The sequence below is a fragment of the Hemiscyllium ocellatum genome, chromosome 36, assembly GCF_020745735.1.
Source record: "Hemiscyllium ocellatum isolate sHemOce1 chromosome 36, sHemOce1.pat.X.cur, whole genome shotgun sequence".
Classification (NCBI taxonomy): domain Eukaryota; kingdom Metazoa; phylum Chordata; class Chondrichthyes; order Orectolobiformes; family Hemiscylliidae; genus Hemiscyllium; species Hemiscyllium ocellatum.
The window spans coordinates 9,815,011-9,841,929 of record NC_083436.1 but is presented as its reverse complement, the minus strand read 5'-3'; the positions used below and the strand labels follow the sequence as shown (position 1 = coordinate 9,841,929).

Sequence of the window (26,919 nt, the reverse complement as noted above, 5' to 3'; positions counted from 1 at the left end):
TAGGATAGCGAAGAAGGCGTTTATTATGCTTTCCTTTATTGGTCAGAGTATTGAGTACGGGAGTTGGGAGCTCATGTTGCGACTGTACAGGACATTGGTTAGGCCACTTTTGGAATATTGCATGCAGTTCTGGTCTCAATCCTATCAGTAGGATGCTGTGAAACTTGAAATGGTTCAGAAAAGATTTACAAGGATGTTGCCAGGGTTGAAGAATTTGAGCTATAAGGAGAGGTTGAATAGGCTGGGACTGTTTTCCCAGGAGTGTTGGAGGCTAAGGGGTGATCTTATCGAGGTTTATAAAATCATGAGGGGCATGGATAGGATAAATAGACAAAGTATTTTTCCTGGGGTTGGGGAGTCAAGAACTAGAGGACATAGGTTTAGGGTGGGAGGTGAAAGATATAAAAGAGACCTAAGGGGCAATTTTTTCATGCAGAGGGTGGTGTGTGTATGTAATGAGCTGCCAGAGGAAATGGTGGAGGCTGGTACAATTGCAATATTTAAAAGGCATCTGGATGGATATATGAATAGGAAGGGTTTGGAGGGATATGGGGCGGGTGCTGGCAGGTGGGAGTAGATTGTGTTGGGATATCTGGTCAGCATGGATGAGGTGTACCAAAGGGTCTGTTTCCTTGCTGTACATGTCTATGACTCTGACTCTTATCCCTCCTGCAGTGGCACTGGAAGGTGCCAGATGTGTAGGATGGGTTGGTTGAGGGCATGGACCTAACAACGGAGTCACAGAGGGAATGGTCTGTGCGGAATACAAATAGGAGTGGGAGGGGAAATATATCTTTGGTGATGGGGACTGATTGTAGGCGGCGGAAAAAGTGGAGGATAATTCACTGTATCCGGAGATTAGTGGGGTGGAAGGTGAGGACCAGTGGGATTTTATCCTTGTTGCAGTTGGAGGGATGGGGCTCAAGGGCGAAAGTTTAGGAAGCAAAGGAGATACGCTGCAGGGCATTGTTGATCATGTGGGAGAGAAAATTGTGGTCCTTGAACGAGGAGGCCACCTGGGATGTCTGGGATTGGAATTGCTCCTGCTGAGAGCTGATACGGTGGAGGCGGAGGAATTGAGAGTAAGGGATTGTGCTTTTACAGGAGAGGTAAGTGGAAGGAGGTGTAGTCAAGGGAGCTTTGGGAGTTGGTGGGTTTGAAATGATGTCTGTATTGAGTTGGTCGCTGGAGATGGAGACAGAGAGGTCCAGGAAAGGGAGGGAGGTGTCAGAGATGGTTAAGGTGCAAGGTGTTGGTGAAGTTGATTAACTGTTCACCCTCCTCTTGGGAGCACAAGGTGGCACCAGTACAGTCATCAATACAGCGGAGGAAAAGGTGGGAGAATGGTGTCCATGTAATTGCAGAAGATGGATTGGTCCACTCACAGCAGCTTCCCACATCTCTTGCCAGGAGGCCAACTTATTTAACTGGCCATGTTTTAGCTGCTGTGCGGGGTTTTGTTTGCCAGCTGCAAGATTCAAGATCGCACAGAAATGGGGCTTAATAGATACCTTAATCATCTCAGTTAATTGTCATGCGTCCCTAACCAGGTCTTCCTGAAAATGACCCTGGAGTGGAATGGTGTCAACAAGCTTCACAGAATGTTGTGTTTATTTTCCTCAGTTCCTATCCCCTTTGGCCTCTGAAAATAGCCTTAGTTGCTATTCTGGCCAGTACTGTGACTTGGACTTTGAAATGCCAAGTTTCTTTACACTGCGTGGTGCAATGTGATGGCATAGTTTCTCCTCTTCTTAACATGGCAACTGAAGGTTTATTTAAAAGTAGATGTGTGTTGTAATCAAGATTCTCTGTTAGTATATATCTTTTGTAGTATATGTGTCCTGCTACAATTTCATCAACAGTTTTATCAGTTATATAAATTGCAGCTGTTATTTCAGAATTAGCATACTTTTAAATCTGACAGCAGGTGGCAGCATTTGAGGTAGTTATCCTGTTCCGGTGTTTGTCGAGAACATGTTTGAACATGTTTTCAAAGTTTTTGGCACCAGACAAGGAAACAAGTTGGATAATCTCCAGTGATGTTCCCTTGACCAATTTGCGTAGTATGCCATGTAAATAAATTGATTTAATTAGGTGACCAAGAAGATTAAATTTCTGGCTTATTTGTTTTGTTAAAGTAAGATAATCCTTCCATTTTATTCATTTTCTCACGTTCTGAATTTTGCCCACTGTACCTAGAGGGAAACAGGGGCTTAGTGATGCAGTAAACAGTGAGAAAGTCATTAGATGAATCATCCTAGGCATGTTACATTTTTGCCCCTCCACTTGCATAACCCAGGAAAACAGGCACCACTGAAATGAATGATCTTATTCACACAAATTAAAGGTTAATAGATGTTTGCCTTATTTATACGTTTCTGAAAATAGACTTTAAACCTCAGACACTAATCTGTCTCTGCTATATTGTTGATAATTGGAAAATACTGTGGACAGTATATTGAATATCATATTTATCCGATGAAAAGAGTGAGCGAAGTAATGTGTGAATGCCAAAGTCACAAGTTTGCTCCAAGAGTCCTATTTGTTAGGGAAATTTTGTGTCATCATTGGCTTTCCCAATATGATAATGACCGTGAGGAAAAGAGGCTTCCTTGTATTGGTGGGTTCTGTCCCTACCTCTGAATCAGAAACCCAGATTTTGAGTTCCACTCCACAACTTGATGGTTATGAAGTTTACATGCATAACGTGGTAAAACAGGTGACAATGAACCCGCAAGTCCTTCCATTTAACCTAGGGCAGATGCTAAGAGCAGAAGAGACTTCTGATCAGCTATATTTGATGCAGAGTGGCAACCCTCTAGCTATAGCGACTGTTTAACAATCTGTTCTGGTGAATCAAGCTATGGAAGACAGCTAGTTTTCTGGGCCCAGTGATATCATTTTAACCACGGATGTGCAATATTTCTATTTATCATCCTCCATCAGGATGGTCTGAAAGCTCTCTGCTTCTGTTCTCACTTTGAACAACTCCACCTTTAACTCATTTATTTTCTCTAAGTCACAGGTACCACGGATCCCAGTTATGCAATGTTCTTTGCAGGGTATGTAGAACATTCCTTGCTTTAGTTGTGCACGAGTCCCCATCAACAAGTCTTTCCCTGATACACAATGTCCTCAGTGTTGCTTCGTATGCTCACCCAGAATTGGAAAAATGAATCAGTTTTGTTTCCGATTTCCATCCTTCTCTCACCTTCAATTCATCCATCCCTGACTCTTCCCTTCTGTTTTTTGACTTCACTGTTTCCATTTCTGAGGCTACACTGTCAATCAGTATTCATTCCAAGCCCATCAACCCCCATGGTCACCTTGACTGCACCTCCCCTTAATCTGTGTCCTGATTCGATTCCATTCTCCCTGTTTCTCAGTCTCCATAATATCTTTTCAGATAGCATTACCTTCCACCAGCCCGTCTCCGAATGACTGCCTTTTTTCTCAATTGAGGATTCCACCACTCCTGTATTTGTTGACAGAGCCTTCATGTTTAATCCATCTCTTTTAATTCTACCTTCGTTCCTTCCCCTCCTTCTCAGAACAGTAGAATTCAACTAATCCTTAGTTTCCACCTCACTAGTCTTCACACTCATAGGATCATGCTTCACATTTCCACCACCTTCAGCAGAGTGCCACCACCAAGCTTATGTTTCCTTCCCTTCAGCAGGGACCGTCCTCTCCATAACACCCTGGTCCAATCCTGCATCACTCCTAACACTTGCCCGCTCCCCCATGGCATCTTCCCATGTCATCGCAGGTGTAACACTTGCCTATTCACCTCCTTTCTTTTATGTCCAAGGTAACAAATACTGGAGCAGTATTTCAGTTATACTTCTTCAAACCTATTGCATTTGCAATTGAATTGCTGTAACTTCTGCATTGGTGCAACCAAACGCAGACTGGGTGACCATTTTGTGATACACCTCTATTCTATCCATAGAAATGACCCTGACCTACCAGTTGCTTGTCATTTCAATAAACCACCTTGCTGTCGTGCAAACATTTCTTTTTTGGGCCTGCTGCAAGTTTCCAGTGAAGCACAGTGCACATTTGAGGAACAGCACTGCATTTTCCACTTAGGCATTGTACATCATCAAGGTATCAGCATTGAATTCAATAGCTTCAGAAACTCAGAAATTTATGCCTGCCTTCCACTTCTCCAACAAGTGATATGTTTGTATTTTGTTTACTTTGCACTTTATAGCAAGGACTAATTCTCTCCCTTTTATATCTTAATTTACACTCTTTTAACCTTATTTTTCTTTCTCAGTATTAAGTCTCTTTCTTTTTTGTATTGGGTCTATAAATCATCTGCCATCTTGCTTTTCCTCTGCCTGTCAAAAGCATAAAACAAACCTATTTTCCAACATCTTTCAGTTCTGAAGAAGAGAAATAACAGACCCGAAATGTTAACTTTGTTTCTTTGTTCACAGATGCTGTTAGAATGTTGAGTTTTTCCAGCATTTTCTGTATTTGTTACAGAAAATAAACATAAATGTGTGCTTTATCTGCCTCACATATCTCTAGAAGCAACAAGTCTTTTAAGTCTATGGGGAAGAAATTCCATAGCATTACTTTGGGAGAAGATTAGCACAAAGCAGATTTATCAAAGAATCTCCTGCAGAAATTCTAGGTGCACCACACCAGGGATCCATTTGATTAAGTTATATTTATTCAGTGATGGAAATATAGCTATTAGAAAAATATTGCTTTAAGCCAGATTTTGTATATTATTTCAGTGAAAGAAGGCAGCTGTTACAGTTTAAAAGCTCACACATTCCACTGTGTTCATCTGTAAATTGAAATGTCATGAAAATTACATTTCATGGACTTTACAATGAATCACAATTTTTTTAACCAAATTGCTTTTCCATTACATCTTAACACATCTCTAAAATGGGATTAATTAATCTTTCTTATGGTGTTATGAGTACACCTTTTCTCAACTGATGATATCTTATCTATTTTTCGAAGTTTTTTGTTTGCTCAATACGGACATTTCCACACTAATTTATGTCTATTTGAAACTTTCTACAGAAGATATCCTTTCCCAAGTGAATAGGGCAGTGACATATGATCACCGCATTAAAACTAATTAATGTTTTAATATGAAACCATTTTAATATAAATTTTAATATAAAATTTGTCTCAAATTTTCTTTTTATTAGATGCTAATATTTCAACATTTTTACAATTACCTTACTCAAACAAACCATTCAGTGTGTTCAGTGTGTACTAATCACATGCCAGATTGTCTAACGCCATTTTGCCCACCCAGTATTGCCGATGTAACAGAAATATCAAATTAACTCAATAAAATCTTAATTTTTCTCTATCTTTTCAATACCAATCAATTTGCTGTGTTTTCCCACAACCAATTTGATTCATGACCCGCAGCATTGTGGGGTTGAATCTTACATTATTTTTGCTGTAATCAAGCTCTTTGTAGGGATTTTCACCATGAGCCCTAGCAGAGTATCTTGCTCTATCTTAACAAACACACTTCATTCAGTGAAAAGTGCAAGCGAGCATGCCAGGAGCAGCAGTAGTGCCAGGTATACTTGAAAACAAGGTCAATCTGTTCAAGCTTCAGCATGGAACTTTTGCATGCCAAACAGTATAAGCAGACAGTGTTGGGGATAAGCAATTCCATAGCCAACAGATCAGATCTAACCTCTGTAGTTCTGCTACATCCATTTGCGAATGGTGATGGCCATTAATCTTAATCACAGGTGTAAGTGTTGGTCCCTCAATGTTTTACAATTTATATAAATAAATTGGATTAAGAAACTGAAGGTATAGTTGCAAATGGCACAAAGATAGGAAAGAAATTTGTGAAGAGGACATAATGAGACTATAAAGGGATATAACTGAGTTAAGTGAGCAGTCATAGATTTGGCAAATGGAGCATAATGTGGGAAAATGTGAGTCTCCATTTCAGTAGGAAGGATAAAAATGGAGCATGTTATCAAAATAGTGAGAGATTGTAGAACTATCTCAGGGATTTCAGTGCACATGAAGGTTAGTAAGCAGATACAGCAAGTATTTAGAGAAACTCACAAACTGTTTATTGCAAGGTAAATTGAGTATGGAGATGATGCTTCAGTTATACAGAGCATTAGTGAGACCACATGCAGAGTACTATGTACAGTACTGTATTTGACTTGATTTCATTTGATTTACTATTGTCATATATAATGAGATTCAGTGAACAACATTGTTTTGCATGTTATCCAGGCAAATTGCATCTTGCATAAGTACATCAGGGTAATAGAACAGAATTTTACTATACTGTATGCGAGAATCTAGAGAGGGATATAGACAGTTTGAGTGAATGGGTGAAAACTTACATTCCATCTACTAATTTGGAAACTGAGAGGTAATTAATTTTGACGGGAAGAATAGAAGTGCTGAATATTATTTAAATGGAGAAAGACTACACAAAGCTCCAACACAGAGGGATTTGGGTGTCCTCATACTTGAATCGTGAAAAGCTAGCATCCAAATTTAACAGGTAATAGAGAAAGCAAAATGACTTTATTTTAACTTCAAAGATAAAGGAGGATAAAAATAGGGAGGATTTGCTGAAAACTATAGAAGACAGTAGGCCACAGCTGGAATACAATGAACAGTTTTGGTCCTCATAACTAAGAAAAGATATACTGGCATTGGAGGAAGTGTAGAAAATGTTCACTGAGTTGATTCCAGGTATATATGCATGGAGGAGAGGTTGAGTAGGATGGACTTGTGGTCACTTGAGTTCAGAAGAATGGGATGATATCTTATCAAAACGTAGAAGATTCTTAGGGAGCTTGATAGGGTAGATGCAGTTAGGGAGAGTGTGACCAGGCAGCAGAATCCCAGTGTTAGAGGTTACCTATTTAAGACAGATGACCAGAAATTATTTTCTCAGAATCTGTGGAATTCTTTATGACAGAGGGCTGTCAAAGCTGTGTGTTTATTTAACAATCAATAAGGGGATCAAGGATTATGAGGTTAAAACAGGAAATTACAGTTGAGGAATACCAGATTAACCATGATCTTGTTGAATGGCAAAGCAGACCCACTGAGCTGAAGGTCCTACTTCTGCTCCTATACCTTTTTGTCTCCTTATTTAAGGCAGAATGTGACTGCAGTGGACAGGCACTTGGAATGGCTGGGATGCCTTTTGAGAAAATGGACATGGTAGGCTTGTATCTGCTGGAGTTTAGAAGAGTAAGGGGTGACTTGATTGAAGTATATAAAAGCATGAGGAATCATGACAGTCAATGTGGAAAGGGTGTTCCTCTTGTAGGTAAAATCTAGAACTAGGAACTACTGTTCAAAAGTAAGTGGTCGTCCGTTTAAGACAGCAATGAGGAGAATTATATTTCTCTCACAGTAAAAACAGTAGATGCAACAACTTGAATATTTTTAAGGCAGAGGCAGGTAGATGCTTGATAAGCAATGAGATGAAAGTTGTTTGTTGTAAGCGTGAATGTGGAATAATCAGATCAGCTACGAATGATGAAGCAGGCTAATAGTTTTGGAGTAGGAGAAATACCTATGTTCTATTGAGTCTCCTTAACAGAAATGCAATGCTGAATTTTACTGTTAAAAATCACACAACACCAGGTTATAGTCCAACAGGTTTAATTGGAAACACACTAGCTTTCGGAGTGACGATCTGAAAGCTAGTGTGCTTCCAATTAAACCTGTTGGACTATAACCTGGTGTTGTGTGATTTTTAACTGTGTACACCCGAGTCCAACACTGGCATCTCCAAATCTGAATTTTACTGGAATTCAGCTCAACGTCAATTTTGTTGAGTTTCAAGGATGGTCTCTGAGTGAAGTTTAGCAAGATTTCTCATGATACCTTCTCAAACTTGCCTCATTACTAATGCACCATGACCCTCTGATTTCCTGCACATTGTATCCTCCCATTTACCATAGGCACACTCACACTATCTCTTCTGTTACTCGCACTAAGGTTCCATGTCTACCACTCTCACTATCACATTGTAACATCTTCCCTCACTCATTCTCACCCACTCAGTCCCTACACCACTAATCCTGACCTCTGTTTTCTAGGTAAAAACAAGGACTGCAGATGCTGGAAATTGAGTCTGTATTAGAATGGTGCTGGAAAAGCACAGCATGTCAGGCAACAGCCGAGGAGCAGGAAAATCGATGTTTCGGGCAAAAGCCCTTCATCAGGAATAGAGGCAGGGTGCCTGCACAGTGAAGAGATAAATGAGAGGTAGGTGGGGGTGGGAAGAAAGTAGCATAGAGTACGATAGGTGAGTGGGAGTGGGGATGGAGGTGATAGGTCAGAAAGGAGGGTGGGGGAAGGTAGCAAAGAGTACAGTGGGTGAATGGGGGTGGGGATGAAGGTGATAGGTCAGCGAGGAGGGTAGAGTGGATAGGTGGAAAGGGAGGTAGGCAGGTAGGACAGGTCATGGGGACGGTGCTGTGCTGGAAGGCTGGAGCTGGTGAGGTGGGGGAAGGGGAAATTAGGAAATCCACATTGAAGCCTTGGGGTTGAAGTGTTCCAAGGCGGAAGATGAGGTATTCTTCCTCCAGGCGTCGGGTGATGAGGGAGCGGCAATGGAGGAGGTCCAGGGCCTGCATGTCCTTGGCAGAGTGGGAGGGGGAGTTGAAATGTTGGGCCACAGGGTGGTGGGGTTGATTGGTGCGGGTGTCCCGGAGATGTTCCCTAAAGCACTCTGCTAGGAAGCGTCCAGTCAACACACTGTAGAGGAGACCGCATCGGGAGCAATGGATACAATAAATGATATTGGTGGATGTGCAGGTAAAACTTTGATGGATGTGGAAGGCTCCTTTGGGGCCTTGGATGGAGGTGAGGGAGGAGGTGTGGGCGCAGGTTTTGCAATTCCTGCAGTGGCAGGAGGGTGTCGGGAAGGAAGGATGAGTTGTTGGGGGGGCGTGGACCTGACCATGGAGGGAACAGTCTTTGCAGAAAGCAGAAATGATTGGGGAGGGAAATCTATCCCTGGTGGTGGGGTCCGTTTGGAGCTGGCGGAAATGTCTTCCAATGATGTGGTTTGTGCGAAGATTGGTAGGATGGAAGGTGAACACTAAGGGGTTCTGTCCTTGTTACGGTTGGGGGGGGGGGGGGTTTGAGGACAGAGGGGCGGGATGTGGACAAAATGCTTTGGAGGGCATCTCTAACCACATGGGAAGGGAAATTGCAGTCTCTAAAGAAGGAGGCCATCTGGTATGTTCTACTCACTCAGGACACCTAACTACCCGTCTTTCATCAGATTAGCCATTGTGCTAGCCACATTCATCTCACTCAGTTCCACTCTTTGTTTCTTTCCAGAGGAAAAGACTCATTATTGAGCAAAAAGAGCCAACTAGGGAGGTGAGGTATTTGATATTCAGCTCTTTGCCACCTACAAAAAGAGGATCCTGACATTGACCACTGCAAGTGGCAGACATCTGTGCCCAGATTCCTGGACTGATATTGTTGGCTCCCTTGACTTGCCCCTCAGTCAGGAAGACTTGGTGCTGTCTTTTCCTTTGATTTGATTTAGGACTACTCCCCTTAGACTTTAAGATGTGGACATTTGTTTGATGCATGTGCAGTCTATTTGCTGTATAAACTGGTAACACAAGGTGCAGATAGAGTCTTAGAGTTGTGCAGCAGGGAAACAGATTCTTTGATCCAATTCGTCCATGCTGGCCAGGTATCTTAAATTAATCTAGTCCGATTTGCTAGTATTTGGCCCATATCCCTCTAAACCTTCTTATTCATGTACCAATCCAGATGCCTCTTAAACGTTGTAATTGTACAACTTCCTTTGGCAGCTCATTCCAAACGTACACCATAATGTGTGTGAAACAGTTGCCCTTTAAGTCTCTTTTTAAATTTTCCCCTCTCATCTTATGCTCTCTAATGTTGGACTTGCCTGTCCTGGGAAAAAGACCTTAGCTATTCACTCTATCCATGCCCTTCATGATTTTATAAACTTCTGTAAGGTCACCCCTCAACCTCTGACAATCTAAGGAAAATAGTCCCAGCCTATTCAGCCTATTGCTTTAATACAAACCTCCAATCCTGACAACGTTCTTGTAAACCTTTTCTGCACCCTTTCAAATTTAATAATATCTTTCCTATAACAAGAAGACTAGCATTGAACAAAATATTCCAAAAGTGGCCTAACTCATGTCCTGTACAGCCGCAACATGACCTCCCAACTTCTATACTCAGTGCACCGACTGATTAAGGCAAGTATGCTAAATGCCTTCTTCACCACCTTGTCTACCTATGAATCCCCATTCAAGGAACTATGCACCTGCAGGTGTCTTTGTTTGACAACACGCCCCAGGACTCTACTATTAAGTGTATAATCCTGTCCTGACTTGCCTTCCAGAATACAACACCTCACATTTATCTAAATTAAATTCCATCTGCCTCTCTTTGGCCCATCTGATCAAGGTCCCATTGTACTCTGAAGTAACCTTCTTCACTGTCCATGCCGCCACCAATTTTGGTATCATCAGCAAACTTATTAACCATTCCTCCTATATTCACATCCAAATCATTTATGTAAATGGCAAAAACAGGTGACCCAGATCCTTGTAGCACATCACTGGTCACAGACCTTCAGTCTAAAAAACAAGCCTCCACCACCCCCTTCTGTCTCCTACCTTCAAGCCAGTTTTGTATCCAAATGGCTAGCTCTCCCTGGATTCCTTGCTAACCCATTAACCAAGTGAAACCATGTTCCACGCCTTGGTGAAGTCCATATTGACAACGTCCACCCACTCTACCTCATCAATTTTCTTTTTCACTTCTTTAAAATCCTCAATCAAGTTAGTGAGATACGATTTCCCACACAGAAAGCTATGTTGACTATCTCTAACCAGTCCTTGCCTTTCCAAATACATGTAAATCCTGTCCCTCAGAATCCCCTTGAACAACTTAACCACCACTGACCTCAGACTCACCAATCTATAGTTCCCTGGCTTTTCCTTACCACGTTAGGAAACAGATATCTCAGCTAGGGGCCCAGCAATCACTTTCATCTTCCCACAAAGTTCTAGGATACACATAATCATGTTCTGGATTAGTGGTGCTGGAAGAGCACAGCAGTTCAGGCAGCATCCGAGGAGCAGTAAAATTGACATTTTGGGCAAAAGCCGTTCATCAGGAAACATCGATTTTACTGCTCCTTGGATGCTGCCTGAACTGCTGTGCTCTTCCAGCACCACTAATCCAGAACATGGTTTCCAACATCTGCAGTCATTGTTTTTGCCTACACCTAATCATGTCCTGGGGATTTATCCACCTTTATGGGCATTTTAAAATGTTAAGCACCTCCTCCTCTGTAATAAAGAACAGAGAAAATTTACAGCCCAGGAACAGGCCCTTCGGCCCTCCAAGCCTGAGCCGATCCAAATCCGCTGTCAAAACCTATCACCCAATTCTGAAGCATCTCTATCCCTCTGCTCCCCATCTACTCATGTATTTGTCCAGACATGCCTTAAATGAATCTACCGTGCCTGCTTCTAATACCTTTGCTGGCAATGCGTTCCAGGCACCTACCACCCTTTGTGTAAAGTACTTGCCGGGTATAGCCCCCTTAAACCTTTCACTTCTCACCTTGAACACATGACTTTTCGTTATTGCATCTCTCACCCTGGGAAAAAGCTTATTTTTATCTATCCTGTCTAAACCCTCATGATGTTGTAGACCTCAATTAGGTCTCCCGTCAATCTCCTTTTTTCTAATGAAAATCCTAACCTACTCAACCTCTCTTCATAGCTCGCACTTTCCAAACCAGGCAACACTCTCGTAAACCTTCTCTACACCCTCTCCAAAGTGTCCACATTTTGGTAATGTGGCGACCAGAACTGTCCACAGTATTCCAAATGCGGCCAAACCAAAGTCTTGTACAATTTTAACATGACCTGCCAGCTCTTGTACTCAATACCCCTTCCGATGAAGGCAAGCGTACCATATGCCTTCTTAACCACACGATCCACCTTTGCAGCCACCTTCAAGATACAATGGACCTGAACTCCCAGATCTCTCTGCTCAACAGCTTTTCCCAAGGCTCTTCCGTTTACTGTATAATTCACTCTAGAATTAGACTTCCCAAAGTGCATCACCTCACATTTGCCTGGATTGAACTCCATCAGCCTCTTCTCTGCCCATCTCTCACACTTAATCTATATTTTCCTGTATTCTTTGACAGTCCCCTATGCTTTCTGCTACTCCACCAATCTCTGTGTCATCTGCAAACTTGCTGATCAGACCAACAATGCCCACAGTGGCCCTTGCACTGATCCCTGTCGAACACCACTGGTTACCTTTCTCCATTTCGAGAAACTCCCTTCAACTACTACTCTCTGTCTCCTGTTGCTCAACCAGTTCCTTGTCCACCTAGCTAGATCACCCTGCACACCATGTGACTTCACTTTCTCCATTAGTTTACAATGGAGAACCTTATCAAACACCTTACTAAAGTCCATGTATATGACTTCTGCAGCCCTTCCTTCATCTATCAATTTGGTCACTTCCTCAAAGAACTCTAAGTTGGTAAGGCACGATCTACCCCACACAAAACCATGTTAATATGGACACTTTTTCAAGCTCGCACTCTTGAAATAACTCCACGATGCCCACTATCCCGTCTCCAAGTCACTCTTTATTTACAGATGCATAATACATGACACTGATCCATCTAGCATAGAGTCAGCTCTTAGAGTAAGCGGTAGCCCTGACACTCCTGTTTATATCTGTAAGCCAGGGCTCCCTGATTAGACTAGGTTAACAGCCGCAATCAGGAAACTCATATTCTATGAGATCCACCTGGCTGACATTGTGCCAATCACTACAGCTTATTTCTCCAAGTTCTCAAGCTTCCATGCCCTTCTCCACTGTAAATACTGATGCAAGACACTTGTTTCGTGTCTCACCAATCTCCTGTGGTTATACATATAGATAGTCTTGTTGATCTTTAAGGGGCCCTATTCTCTTCCTAGCTACTTTTTGCCCTTAATGTATTAGGAGAATCTAAAGAGATTCTACATAACCCGATTTGCCAAAGCCATCTTGTCCCCTTTTTTTCCCTCCTGATTTCCCTCTTGAGTACTCTCCAACTGCCCTTATGCTCCTTAAGGGATTCACTTCATCTCAGCTGTCTACATCTGCCATGTCTCCTTTTTTTTCTCTAGTCATCCAACATTCCCTACACCTACCAGCCTTGCCCATCACAGTAATAGAAACTTACTGCCTCTGGGCTCTCATTATCTCACTTTTGAAACCTCCCATTTTCCAGCTGTTCTTTTACCTGCGATGAATTTCTCCCGATCAAGTTTTGAAAGTTCTTATCTAATACCATCAAAATTTGCCTTACTCCAATTTTGATCTTTAACCTTTAGATTAGGTCTATCCTTTCCCATAACTATTTAAAACCAGTAGAATTATGATCACTGGCCCCAAAGTGGTCCCTCACAGATATCTCAGTCACTTGCCCTGCCTTATTTCCCAAGAGAAGGTCACATTTTTCTCCTTCTCTAGTAGGTACATCCGCATACTGAGAAACAAAATTCTTGTGCACCCTTAACAAATTTCTCAGCATCCAGTCCCTTAATATTATGGCAGTCCCAATTTGTGTTTGGTATATTAAAATCCCTTATTTTTACAACCCTATCATTCTTAAAGATATCTGAGACCTCCTTACAAATTTGCTTCTCAATTTCCCACAGTTGGGGGGCAAAAATGAAAGCTGTGGCAGCCAGAAAAATGTCTTCACTGACTGTCCACAAGCTCCTTGTTCCTCTGCAGCTTATGCAGTTGTTGTTCCCACACTTATCGGATAACATTAGCATAACCAATCATGCTGGCTTGTTTCTAAACTATACATCGTCTGCCACGCTAGTTCCCTCCATTACACGTAACCTATCACATTACAATACCATCGTCTTCAGTATTAGCTCAGCTATCAGTGATTTAACTAGCCTATCACAGTGCAGTGCACAACCATTATCTGTTACTGGAGATCTGTAATATGATTCTGGGCATGCATTTCAACACTAAGTTAACTACATAACTGCCAAAGTAACTTCCATAGCAGTAGCATTTCAATGATAGGTGCCGGTGTGATCCAAAATATAGCAGAACTCTATTGAAGTTCAGAATCATATTTGGATTCAAGCCTAAAAGTGTGATGAAGCTGGTAAAATGTCTAACGTAACCATCTATGGGTAAGGTTGTGCGGTCACTGCCAATGAATATATCCTGAGATGGGGTATTGGTGACTATTGTTAATGATGGAGAACGTATTTGAGATTTGGTGAGAGTATGAGAAGGCATAGCATTGTCACTGAGAGGAAATTGATTAGTATTAGAATTGACAGATCCATTTAAAACAATGTAAGTGAAGAAATTGAAGACTGCCTTAAGGGTGTGAATCTTCAGTTCTTGATGAGAAAGAGGGGACACGGCTAGAAATATGCTTGATACTTTGTGTTCATCTCTGCAACCCTGCTGGAGTGGCATTGGAAAGTGCAACGGTTCTAGTGTAAATGGTAAGTTTGCAATTTAAGGCATAGTCACCATCAAGCTTACCTACTTTGTGCTAGCTGAAAGCTTTGATTCATGGTGTTTGAAAAGGAGAAAATAGAAACAACTGTTAAGATTTTAAATTTAGACAAGGGCTGTGATGTGGCTAGTCTAGAGTCTCAATCAATTGAGCAAGTCTGTTAATAAATGAAACAAGATCCTGTGCAGGGTGTCTATGAATAATTTAATATAAATACAGCTTATATTCACAAGGGACAAGAATTCTACTTTCCAAAAAATAACAGCCACAACACCATGAAACTCAAAGGAAAAGCATGCAGTAATGCAAAAAATAGCACAGTTTCTATCCAATGGGAGAAATACAAAGAACAGGAGAGGATGAAAAGTAATACCAGGAAGTATAAAAAGAAAATATGAAAAGAAACTTGAAAGGCATATCAAAATCAACACAAATATTTTAAATGATGGTCATAAGTAACATGGGCACCTTTCCAATGTTGCCAATGAAAATAAGGAAATGTCAGAAATATTGAATTACTTTGCATTCCTATTTACAGTAAAGGAAGATGTCTGCAGGCAAGGTATCCCATGGAACATAATAATGAATCCTTTTAGGGACCTAACAAAAAGTTCTTTATGAAAAATTTAAGAAAATAATTACATTGAACAGTGGAAATAATCTGATCCTGGGAATTTATCAAAGTTTTTATAGGAAGTAGGTAGGAAGTTCGCAGATATCTGAACTATAATCTTGCCATGTTATCTTGATTTGGGAGCTGTTCCTTAAGATTAGAAAATTGGATATATCAATTTGCTGCTTAAGAAAGGTGAAAGAGGAAACCAGGGAACTATAAGCTAGTGAGCGTTACATGTGTTACCAGGAAATAACAAGTCTGTGTGTAGTTAAAGTGACTGAATACCTTGAAACTTTTCAGCTGACCAGAGGGACACGGCATGAGGCTTTCAAAGGGGAGTTCAAGTCTCACCAACCTTATTTAATTTTTTCAAGAGATTGCAGGGGAATAGCAATGGAAATTATTTATGTGAACCACTAGAAGACATTTGATAAGAGACTCTTAGCAAAGTTGAAACCCATGAAATTGAAGGCAGATTGTGACCTGGTGGTGAAATACTTCCTAAAAGAATAACAATAATAATGCTACTATTGGCATCTTTCAAGGATCAATATTGGAACCTCAACTATTTAGAATGATACAAAGTCAAAGGTGGTGTAGATTGAAACACATAATTACAAAGATACTGGTATAGTAAGTGAATGAGCAGAATTGTGGTAGTTGGTTTCAGTGTAGGAAAATATGAAGTTATTGAAATTGGAATAGGTAGGATAAAACAAAATAAATTCTAAATGGTGAAAATTTAAACATAGATTTGGAGTTTAAATTTACACTGGGGCGTGTGGTAAAGGTTAAGGTGAGCCCATCTACATTTGACCAGCTCACTCAGCAGCCATTTAATATCCTTTGGAACATAATTGGCTTGAAGTGGGGTCTCTGCTTCCTATCGGAAGGACATATTGTCCCAATAGTGCCACCAGGATTGGTATCCAATACTGGAACCACAAGAAAAGTGAACTGTGGTGGCACCCATACTGCGAAATTTAGAAGGTAAGCAGATGGTTTTACCAGGGGGAACAGATAGAATAGACAGAGAAGCCAGTTGCTTGCTCCTAAAAAAGAATGATGTTTCGTCGTGATACGCTTCTCTACTAGTGATCAGGACTTGCTACGCATTAAAACCATAGTTGTTAGTTTTATGTTATATGGTTGCATAGTTTGGCATGTTAATACACTGAAGTTGACCTCTTAGATTCATCATCCCTTGTAAACGTCTCATGTTGAAAACCATTGTGTGACTCTGCATTGTGCTTTTGGAATTGACTAACAGCCATACTCCGGTTTGAGTACAGCTCTTAATTCTGCATCTCACATCCGATTTGTAAGATTATTATTCTATTTTGTGTAAATCTGCCTTTGAGGCAAGTTGACCTGTGAATTCTGTTCAATTGAAGCTTAAAGCCTGCACCATGCTATTCCAAATCACTTTAACTGATCGAAGAATAATTTCTTCGATATTGCTTACTAAAAACATGTACCATTTATAGCCCAATAAACTAAATAGAAGCATTTGAAACTATTTCAAAACGTATCTTGAAGACCACGCCTTCCTCCCTGCATGTGTTTACAGTAAGTATACAGTTTAAACTGACTTCAGCTGAACTTTCACTGTATCACATCTGTTTCCAGCACGAAGACCAATTACATGTTTCTCTTGAGCACAAAACCTATTTATTCAGAGGGAGGAATAGGAAAATATAATGCAAAACAGAAATTAATTAAAGATAGAAGAATAAAAAGAAATGTAATAAAAAATGGTACAATTAAATTTTAAAAACCTTAAGAGTCACACTGAGGAACTCACTGACTTAAGCGAAAATAAAATTATCAGCTTTTTGTTAGGCAAATAAAAAATATTTAAGCTACAACAATTATGAATCCTTTGGCCTGACATATGTCACAGAGGTATGATCTAAAAACACCAAGATAGAGAAAGAACTGTTAGGAGAATTAAAAAGATAAGTTTTAAAGAATGTGAGGGAGTTGGAAAGATAGCACTGTTGGAGAGAGAGAGAGAATTCCAAAGCATGAGATTAGGTGACTAAAGGCCAAATCGCCAATCGTGTGTCAAAATGGATGGGCACAAAGTCAGAAAAAGAAAGAATTTGATGGAGGAGGTGAGTAGACAAGAATTAATTGTAAAGTTGGATGAGATTACAAAAAGGGGGATTGGGACCATTAAAAGATTTATTAAATTAATGCATTAAGACATGGTGTAGGTCAGCGAAGAGAGGTAATGGGCTAGATTGACTTAGTACAGGATTAGATAAGGTTAGTTGTGGGTTCAATCTACCTGTGTTTAAAGAAGCTAGAGGTTAGGCAACTAAGTAAGAAAGCATTAATATAAATCAGAAAAAGCTAGAAATATTCAGCAGGTCATTCAGTATCTGCAGATACTCAATTAATAGTTCAGATCAACGAGGTCATCAGAATTGGAAAAAGAAAACAGACTTCCAATATAGAGGCAAAGAAAATGAAAGGGGAGGATAGGACGAAAGGGGTAGTCTATGAAAGGATGTTAAAAAGGTGATATTAAGTAGCAAAAGCAATAACAGTTCAAGGCAAATCATATTGGTAGTGGAGTGCTTGTGAAAAGAAATAAAAAAATTGGTGCTAGAGGAGGTGTAAATGGGTTATTAGTGAAATTGCCATCAATTGCTGCCAAAAGAAAAGTAGGGGCAGTGGTTATGAACTGAGGTACATTTTCATTTCATTTTCAGTTTTAATGCGGGATCTCACATGAACGTTCTTAATTCTTCATGTAGTACCAGACCTGCCTGTTGCTTTCACTCCTTTTAGTTTTTTTTCCAGTTTCCAGCATTCGCAGTCTTTTGATTAATACATTATTGAGATTGGAAATGACAAAGATGAAAATATCAGTGGAAAATGGGATCAAGCGGAGGAGAGCACTTTTATGAAAGTGAATATAGCTGGAGAACACATGGAATCTAAAGATAAGTTCAGGATCAATTAATACCAGTTTTTAAACAGTAGTACAACTGGAGACCAACTGGCTAGTAAAGAATAATGGAATTGATTGCAAAAGTTTTTTTATGCCCTAGACTGAGACCAGGCATCTGTTCCTTAAGGCACTTGCATCACGGCATATGACATTCCAGTATAAAGATCTCTCCTTCAGTCACATTCTTAGTGTGATGGGCTTAGTGTAGTGTTTTCAGTTAGTTAGCAATGTCTAAGCAATGTACACAAATATCAGTAAGAACAAAATGTGAATTTTGAGATTTTGGTGAAGATTTATAGCTCAGGTTGTGGATCAGGTTGTACATTTGCTCACTGGGCTGGTAGGTTTGTTCTCAGATGTTGTGTCACCATGCTAGGTAACATCATCAGTGGGCCTATGATGAAGCTTTAGTGTTCTGTCCCACTTGCTATTTATCTGTCTCAGTTTGTTGTGATAGGTGATATCATTTCTGGTTCTGTTTCTGTGAGGTTGGTAAGTAGGGTCCAAATCTATATGTTTGTTAATGGTGTTCAGGTTTGAATGCCAGGCCTACAAGGAAAACTGGCCCAGCTCTCTCACAGCAATAACACAAACAATTCAGAGACGTGGATAAAGAACCTGTCTGACTGATCACTCAAACACGGAAAGAGCCGTCCTAGTATGAGGGATGAACTTCAACCACAGGGACGCGGATAAAAAGGACTTCCTAACGGCACTGGGATCCACCCTGAAAGACAACAGACTTACAAAAGAAACCCAGTAGGCCATATGACAGACAGTAGCAGCAACACTAAGCAGAAAGGAAAAAAGGAACACTCTCAACACACTGGAAGGAAAGCACTGGAAGGACTGAGAAAAGACAGAAATATCATAATCCTGCCGATAGACAAAGGGTACGTGACCATCATCCTGAACAGGACACAATACATTGAGAAAGCAAACACACTACTCACAGATATCAATACCTACCAACAGGTGGCGATGGACCCAGCTCCACAGCTAAAAAACAGCATGACAGTGACCCTGCAGAAACTACATAAGATAGATGAAATTAACAAGACAGACCTCCAAAGATGGAATCTGAAGGATCCAGCACACCCTGTTTCTACAGATTACCATAAGTACATAAACAAGGGCCCCCCTTAGACCCATTGTCTCACACCGCCATACAGACTAGCAAAGGAACTGCTACGCAAATTGAAACACCTAGTAGAAGACTCAACGCACTCAATCCACTCCACCCAGGAATTCCTTGACATCATCAAAGACACCAAGATAAAGGACGACGAGGTCATGGTTTCATTTGGCGCGACTGCACTATTCACATCAATAAACATCACCCTAGCCAAAGAAACACTGGCCTCGCTGCTAGACGAATGAAGGACACAAATGCCTGACAGCACCAACTCCATCACCAAACTCCATCAGCATCCTCAAACTAGTAGACCTGTGCCTCACAATCCACTTCACCTTCAATGACAAAATCTACAAACAAATCAACGGCACGTCTATGGGATCACCAGTATAAGGACTTATAGCAGAAGCAGGTATACAGATATTAGAACAAAGCCTTTCCTAGATGTAGCCCAAGCTTTGGGTCCACTATGTGGATGACACCTTTATCATCAAGAAACACAACAAATTAGAAGAACCCACAAACACATAAACAGCATCCTTACTGGTATAACGTTCACTAAAGAGGAAGAGAATAACAGACTCCCTTCCTGGATATCACTGCAAAACAAAAAGCCAATCGAGAGCTGCAGACCAGCATCTACAGGAAAGCCAGATATACTGACCAGGTACTCAACTACAAGAGCAGTTATCCCAACACCCATAAACAGAGCTGCATCAGAATATTATTTAACTGAGCCACAATATACTGCAGCACCCAGGAACGAAGAGAAGATGAAGAAAAACACCTATACAATTTATTCAGGATAAGTGGGTGCCCGATAAGCACAATCCGCCGATTCTTGCACAACAGACCTAAACAAGAAGACTCAACATGCTCAGAGACTCTAACCACCCTGCCATACATCAAAGACATCTCTGAGATGATGACCAGACTACTCTGGCCCCTAGGCATCATGGTAGCCCATAAACCTACCACCACACTGAAATAGTTCCTGATGATGAATTTAAAGGACCCAGTAACAGCCAGCAGAACGAACAGCATATACAAAATACCGGCAAGGATTGCAACAAACATTACATTGGACAGGCAGGCAGGAAACTAGCCACCAAAAAACATGACCAACTATCACAGGTATCCATACACACAGATAAAGAAGGACACCAGTACGACTAGGCTAATACATCCATCCTGGGACAGTCTAAACAAAGACACGCACGGGAATTCCTAGAGGTCTAGCATTCAAACCAGAACTTCATTAACAAAGATATATATTTGGGCCCCATTTACCAACCTCTCAGAAACCGAACCAGAAATGATATCACCTCCAACAGTTTGTATATTAATTGCTAAGCTGCCTTCTCTGTTTTTCTTTTTGGTTCTCCTTTGCTGGATTCTGAATTTATCCCAGTCTTTAGGGTTATTACTCACTTTTGTCTCGTTATAAGATTTTTTTTCAACTTAATACTCTCCTTGACTTTCTTAGTTAGAATCTTTTCTCTTTACTGGGAGGAATTTTTTGCTGAGAATCATGAATCAACTTGTTTAAATGTCTGCCACTGCTTTCTTACTGTCATTCCTGGTATTCTGTCTACCTAGTTCACTTTAGTTATCTCTATCCTTATTTAATTGTGATTCCCTTTATTTATGTGGAAAACCTTTGTTTCTGACTGACGTTCCTCACTCTCAAACTGAAATATTAAATTCCATCATATTTTGAGCACTACTTCCTCAGGAATCTTTTACCCTGAAGTATTTTATTAAACCTGCCTCATCGCCCATTGCCAGAGTTTGTTTTCCACAAGTGACAGTACACCTCCAGAACTAACTGGTAAACACCTAAGATAGCCTTTTTCACTACCTCATACTAGCACTTTCCTCAGACAAGCTAAGTATCCCCCCAGCACTTTCTACCAAAGCTTACATTATAGTAATAAGTATGGCGAGTTCTGAGAAGATTTGTATTTCAGGGTTCTGGATGTAGGTTTGCTCACTGAGCTGGAAGGTTCATTTCCAGATGTTTCGTCACCTATGAGGTAGCATCTTCAGTGGGCCTCTAGGCAAAGCACTGTACATGATTCCTGCTTTTTAATTTATATGTTTGGGTTTCTTAGGGTTGGTGATTCATTTCCTTTGTTTTTGTCAGGGGGTGATAGATGGGGTCTAACTCGATGTGTTTGATGATAGAGTTCGGGTTGGAATGCCATGCTTCTAGAAATTCTTGTGGGTGTCTCTGTTTGGCTTTGACCTAAGATGGATATGTTGTACCAGTTGAAGTGGTGTCCTTCCTTATCTGTATGTAAGGATACTAGTGAGGGTCATGTCATTTTGTGACTATTCGGTGTTCATGTATCCTGGTAGCTAGTTTTCTGTCTGTTTGTCCAATGTAGTGTTTATTACAGTTCTTGCATGGTATTTTGTAAATTTCATTACTTTTGCTTCTTATCTGTATAGGGTTTTTCAAGTTCATTAGCTGCTGTTTTAGTGTGTTGTTGGGTTTGTGGGCTACCATGTAAGAAGTATGGATGTTTCCGTGTTGTACATCTTTATGACACTGTTTTGGACTGGCCCTTTAACTGCTGTGCCATTTGCTTGAACAAGATTAATAAAGCTTGTACTTCTCCTTCTCAAAACTTAGGAAGTGAATGAGCAAAACAAGTTGCCTTCACCCTCACATCTAAGCTAGTAGTGTCTGAATGAGACACAATGGGTTTTGTGCTCCTTTTCAGATCAAGCTTTCTTAGGTCAAACTCCTTTCCTCACAGTTTTTCCAGAAACTATTTCTCTTCTGATTTTGTTGTTTGCTCTTTCCCACTTATCTGTCTTTCTCATTCCCTCTGTTTTTCTCGATACTCTAATTTCTGCTGCTCCAATTTTAATCTTTCAAGAACTATCTATGTTTCATCATCCAAAAGCCTTGGAATTGAAAATGATAGAAATCAGAAACAAAGTCAGAAATTGCTGGAGTGAAGAAGGGTCATCGGAACTGAAATGATAACTCTGCTTTCTCTCCACAGATATTGCCTGCCCTGCTGAGTCTTTCCAGCAATTTCTGATATTATTATATTTTATCGTCTTCAGTTTTGACCTGTAATCTGTTGGACACCACTTTAAAATTTCAAGATTTCTGACTTCTGGACAAAACATTAATTCTCTATGTGTCATTAAATCTTTCACTGTTTAGGGGGTACAGAGCATTTAAATCCTCAAAGGTAACACTCTAATTCTACTCAAAATTCTACTGTAGCTTTAAACATGTATTCAACAATAGGGCTATGCAAATAGGGCAAGAAAGTGGGACTAGCTGGGTAACTCTTTCAGGAGCTGGTACAGACACTGTAATTTCTTTTCTTTGCATTCACTCATTGGATATGGGTATGCCTGGCTAAGCCAGCTTTTATCAAACATCCTTAATTGCCCAGCGGGCAGTTAAGAGTCAACCACATGGCTTTTTTCAACAATTGACAATGGCTTTATGGTCATCATTAGACCCTTAATTCCTGATTTTTTAAAATTGAATTTAAATTCCGCCATCTGCCTTGGCATAATTTAAACTCATGTTCCCAGAATATTAGCTGAGTTGCTGGATTAATAATAGTGATAATACCACTAGGCCATTGCTTCCCCTTTCTATGATTCTATGAAGACCAGAAAAATTCAATAATTGCAAAAATAACCAGATCCTATGTACTTTGGACTGCCTGAGGTTAATTGCCTTATAACCAACAGAGAGAGACACAACGAAAGGAAATCCAAACCCAGCTTATTCATCCTGAAAGTAAGTTTCAGTTACGTTCTCTCTGGCTTCTTGCATTTGATGGTGCTTTGCTCTTTCATGGTCTCATGGATGTCCCTGCCAATCAATGTCTTGATTTTCACCTTCATCTTCAGAGGATTACTGTTGGTCCCCTAATTCCTCTATCTCTAGAACATCACACTTTTGTCAGCTCCACTTGAGAGGGGCGCAGTGTGCCATAATGATATAACACACCTTTTCTGACCTAAACTACTGGAGCAGTCCAGGCATTGAAATCTTATCTTGAGACCTGTGGTCTGTTCTACAATTAGCTTGGTAGAAGTGTGGCCATCACTGAATTTTCATTTTGCATCAGTCTGAGGACTACATGAAGACTTATTGAGGTCATGTGAGCAGAAGGAGCCCTTCTCTCTGTACAGCCATCTCTGTATAGTTTGAGGACCTTAGAAGGAGGTAGAGACATGTGTGTTCAAAGCATGTAAGTGACATGACAGCTTCTAGATATCTGGCGTACACCTTCACAATCTGGCATCGATGGTCATAGATATGCTGAACATTGATGGGGTGGGAAATTTTTAAGTTGAAAAACTGCAAGTTGGTAACATGGCACTCTCAAAGCAACATGTGTACAGTCTGTGCCATCCAGTGCCTGGGAGAAACCAGTGATATTATAAAATCACACAACCTGGCTACTTAGACTCTCCTCATCACAGCAGTATAATAGAAATTAGTAGAAGCTGGAGAAAATAGCATCAGTGACATCCCAGATGCATTTATGGATTGATGATTAGGAGATCCCACACAGGTCCCCAGTTACTTCTTGAAGCAAGTCACCGACATAAAAATGCAATTCAGCTGTAACCTTGACAGCCATGTTTCTTCTGAGCACAATTGCTGCTCTAGTAGCTAACACAATTGAATGATGACAGCCCAGAGTGATTCATCTGCAACTGCACTGCTTTTCTAAGAGTTGTAGAGAAAGAGGCCAGTACATGCAGGGTCTGTTCATTGGCTTCTGCCTCCTTCGGGGCTCTTCATCTGCTGCTTCTCCCTCTGGAGGCTGTGCAGCAGCAGCTGGAGGTAGCTGTTCTTGCTGGGCTTACTAACAATGTTATAATGGCTCTCCCCTTCAAAGTTGTCTTTGCCTATACAGCAAGGCCACAAGGAACATACCAACTAGTCTATCTCAGGTACATAAGCTGATAAACTGTGGAACATATTGGAAATAAAACAACATTTTAGTAACAGCATTCCTGAGCCCTTACATCAATCATAATGAAGTGTCATGTTATGCCCTGACACACAGTGGTATAGAAGCTTCACAAGGAGGCCAGTGTTATGCCTTGATAAGGAACTCTCAGGTATGTAAGCTTATTCAAATTGCAGAATCAAAGTGCTAATTCTTTTTCATAGGAATGCAATTCTGTCAATTCATCCACTGTCACAGTACCCTTACCAAAAAAAAAATGCACTTGAATATCACATACCACATTGGTTTGAGAATACGGCAGCTCAGGGGTGTTCTTTTCCAGCATCAGATATGAAATGTGATTTAAAATTGCAAACATGGATAGGAGTTTTAATTTAGCATCTGAATAGATCTGCCTCTCTGACAGGATAAGAAGTCAATTAGTGCAAATCTTTTTGTTTGAGATCATGATATTTAATGTTCATTTTTGCAAAAAGCCAATGAATTGCAATTTGATTGGTGGCATTACTGAATCAGTGAATACATGATTAATGCAATTGTTCCTTTTGAAGCCTCATCTTCGAAGAATTATACTCCACCCTGAAGAGTAAAACAGTAACTTACTCCATCCAACTGTGCATGCAGTGACAGCCACCTTGTGTTATTTCATTCGACTTTGTATCAAAAATAACAAGTTTCATGTCTACATAAGTGACTTGCACGCTTTGCATGCAGTAGCGCCTCAACTTATTAACTTAATCCTTTCTGGAACCCGGTTCGCTAACCGAAAAGTTCGTGAACTGAATCAATTTTTCCCATTGCTTGGATAGCGTAAGAATGCTTGGACGGCTCATCACAGCACACGCGCCAAAGACGAACTGAATGAGATCACGTGGGGCCCCGAGAGCTTTTGCTTTCAACAAGTTCTTAGCACAGCAGAACAATGAAACCACGTGGTCGCACGTGGGCTTTTTGCGTTCATACCTTGAATTTTATACGTACGTTGAAGCAAACTTTTACGTACAATCCTGTTCGTAAACCGATTTGTTCGTTAACAGGGTCATTCGTATGTCGAGGCGCTACTGTATTTCCTTTGTGTTGCTCTGCCTGTATGCCTGATGACCTTTCAGCTCCCCTCACTCAGTTTCCATTCATTCCCTTTATGTAACTACTAATGCCCCCAATTTACTCCTGAGTCCATGGCTTTGGGAATTGCCGTGCCTTTATTGGCCATGTGCTCTTCCCTTTTCAAGGCCACAATGATTGTCACTTGTGAATTCTCCTGCCTTTTGCAACTTCCTGAGTCCTATCCATATTGAGCTCTCATCTTTAAATCTTTTATTGCCCCCTTTCACTGTAATCGTTCCCACAGTAAGCCAATAGAATGAACCCTATCCCCAGACATAAGCATCCCATTTATCCCAAGGACTCCACAGACTGACCTTAGTAGTTCTGTGATGGACTGACTTGGCATGGCATTTTCCAGTGAGAAAGATCCAGTCCCTGACTGACATATCTGTAATCTCCAGATAAGTTGCACTTGACTTATAGGAATGACCATGGTCCAATTCCAGGTTGCAAGATATGGATCATGGCTTCAGAGCCAAGCATCTGACTAGCCATGGTCAGTTCTCTGGATTGGAATCATATCAGGTTCATGACTGAATGTGACAATATCCTCTGATTGGACTGTAGTCCCTTTGACCCCACTAAAGTCCGATTCCCCTTGAAATTCAGACATGGTCATTTACTTGCTGCATTTGTGAGTTGTATGCTGTATAAGCTGCTAGTACATGCATAAGCAGAACATTGATGTAGCACAGTGCCATTCACCCCCTTAAATTCAGTGCTTTGAGAAACTGCCTACCTCTCCCTCTGTAATTCAAAAACAATCCAGGTGACAGAAGCTGGCAGCCTGTAAGTTAGGACTGAAGAGCATATGCACTGAACTGCAATGCAAACCACAGAGACTGGCAGCCCCCAATACGCATAAAGTGTGTGATGCGAAGGAAGTTAGCGAACATGTTTCCTGTGTACATACATGAGATGTGTGTGCGCGCGTCCCAATGTGCAAAGCAATCTGACAGAAGCTTACAAGTCACAGTGCCTCTGAACTCCAAAGTGAAGTCCTGAAGAGCTAAAATGGTGTGTGAGTTGGTCTGAAATCAACAATGATGGTGTGGTATAGCTGGTGATTGGTTGATGTCCACTTGCATGGATGAAGGGTGGAAGAGGACATTGTCCATGAATTAGCAGCTGTGTAGAAATGAACTGATTTAGCTAATAAAATGCAAACACATGGAAACAAGGTGGACAAGATCATTTGCAAGATTCAATACTTACCCGCTTACTATTATAGGGTGAAATTCAATTTTTCTTGGTGTTCAGAATCTAATTTTTCTACTTTTGCCTTTCTTTTCCCCACTTACTTACCATTGTCAACACTGCTCAAGAAAGTGAAAAATTCCACCCACGGTAATTAATCAGCTTCTCTACTATTCCTCTGTTTCCTGTTATAAATTCTTCAATCTCTGCCTGTGTGAACCCACATTTGTCTTTACTAATTTTTTTCCTTTTTACATATAAATTCCCCATAATGGTAGTCACCAAGTGATGCTGTTACACTATATTCTCCCTCCCCCTGTATGAGACCTGTGTGACATCAGTCCTCAGGCTCCTAGCTTCAAGAGT

General features: G+C 40.7%; 1 protein-coding gene across 3 annotated transcripts in view; it reads left to right on the top strand.

Moving 5' to 3' along the window:
* The window catches only part of nudt6 (nudix (nucleoside diphosphate linked moiety X)-type motif 6), a 145,473-nt gene that overhangs the window by 47,633 nt on the left and 70,921 nt on the right, over positions 1-26,919 (top strand). Inside the window, exon 1 of one of the 3 annotated variants that reach the window (XM_060851671.1) lies at positions 14,109-14,231. The exons of 1 other annotated variant lie outside the window; for it this stretch is intronic. In XM_060851671.1, coding sequence (XP_060707654.1) covers positions 14,228-14,231 — 4 coding nt within the window. In that variant the 5' untranslated portion in view covers positions 14,109-14,227. One more of the 3 variants, XM_060851670.1, reaches the window with a different exon arrangement.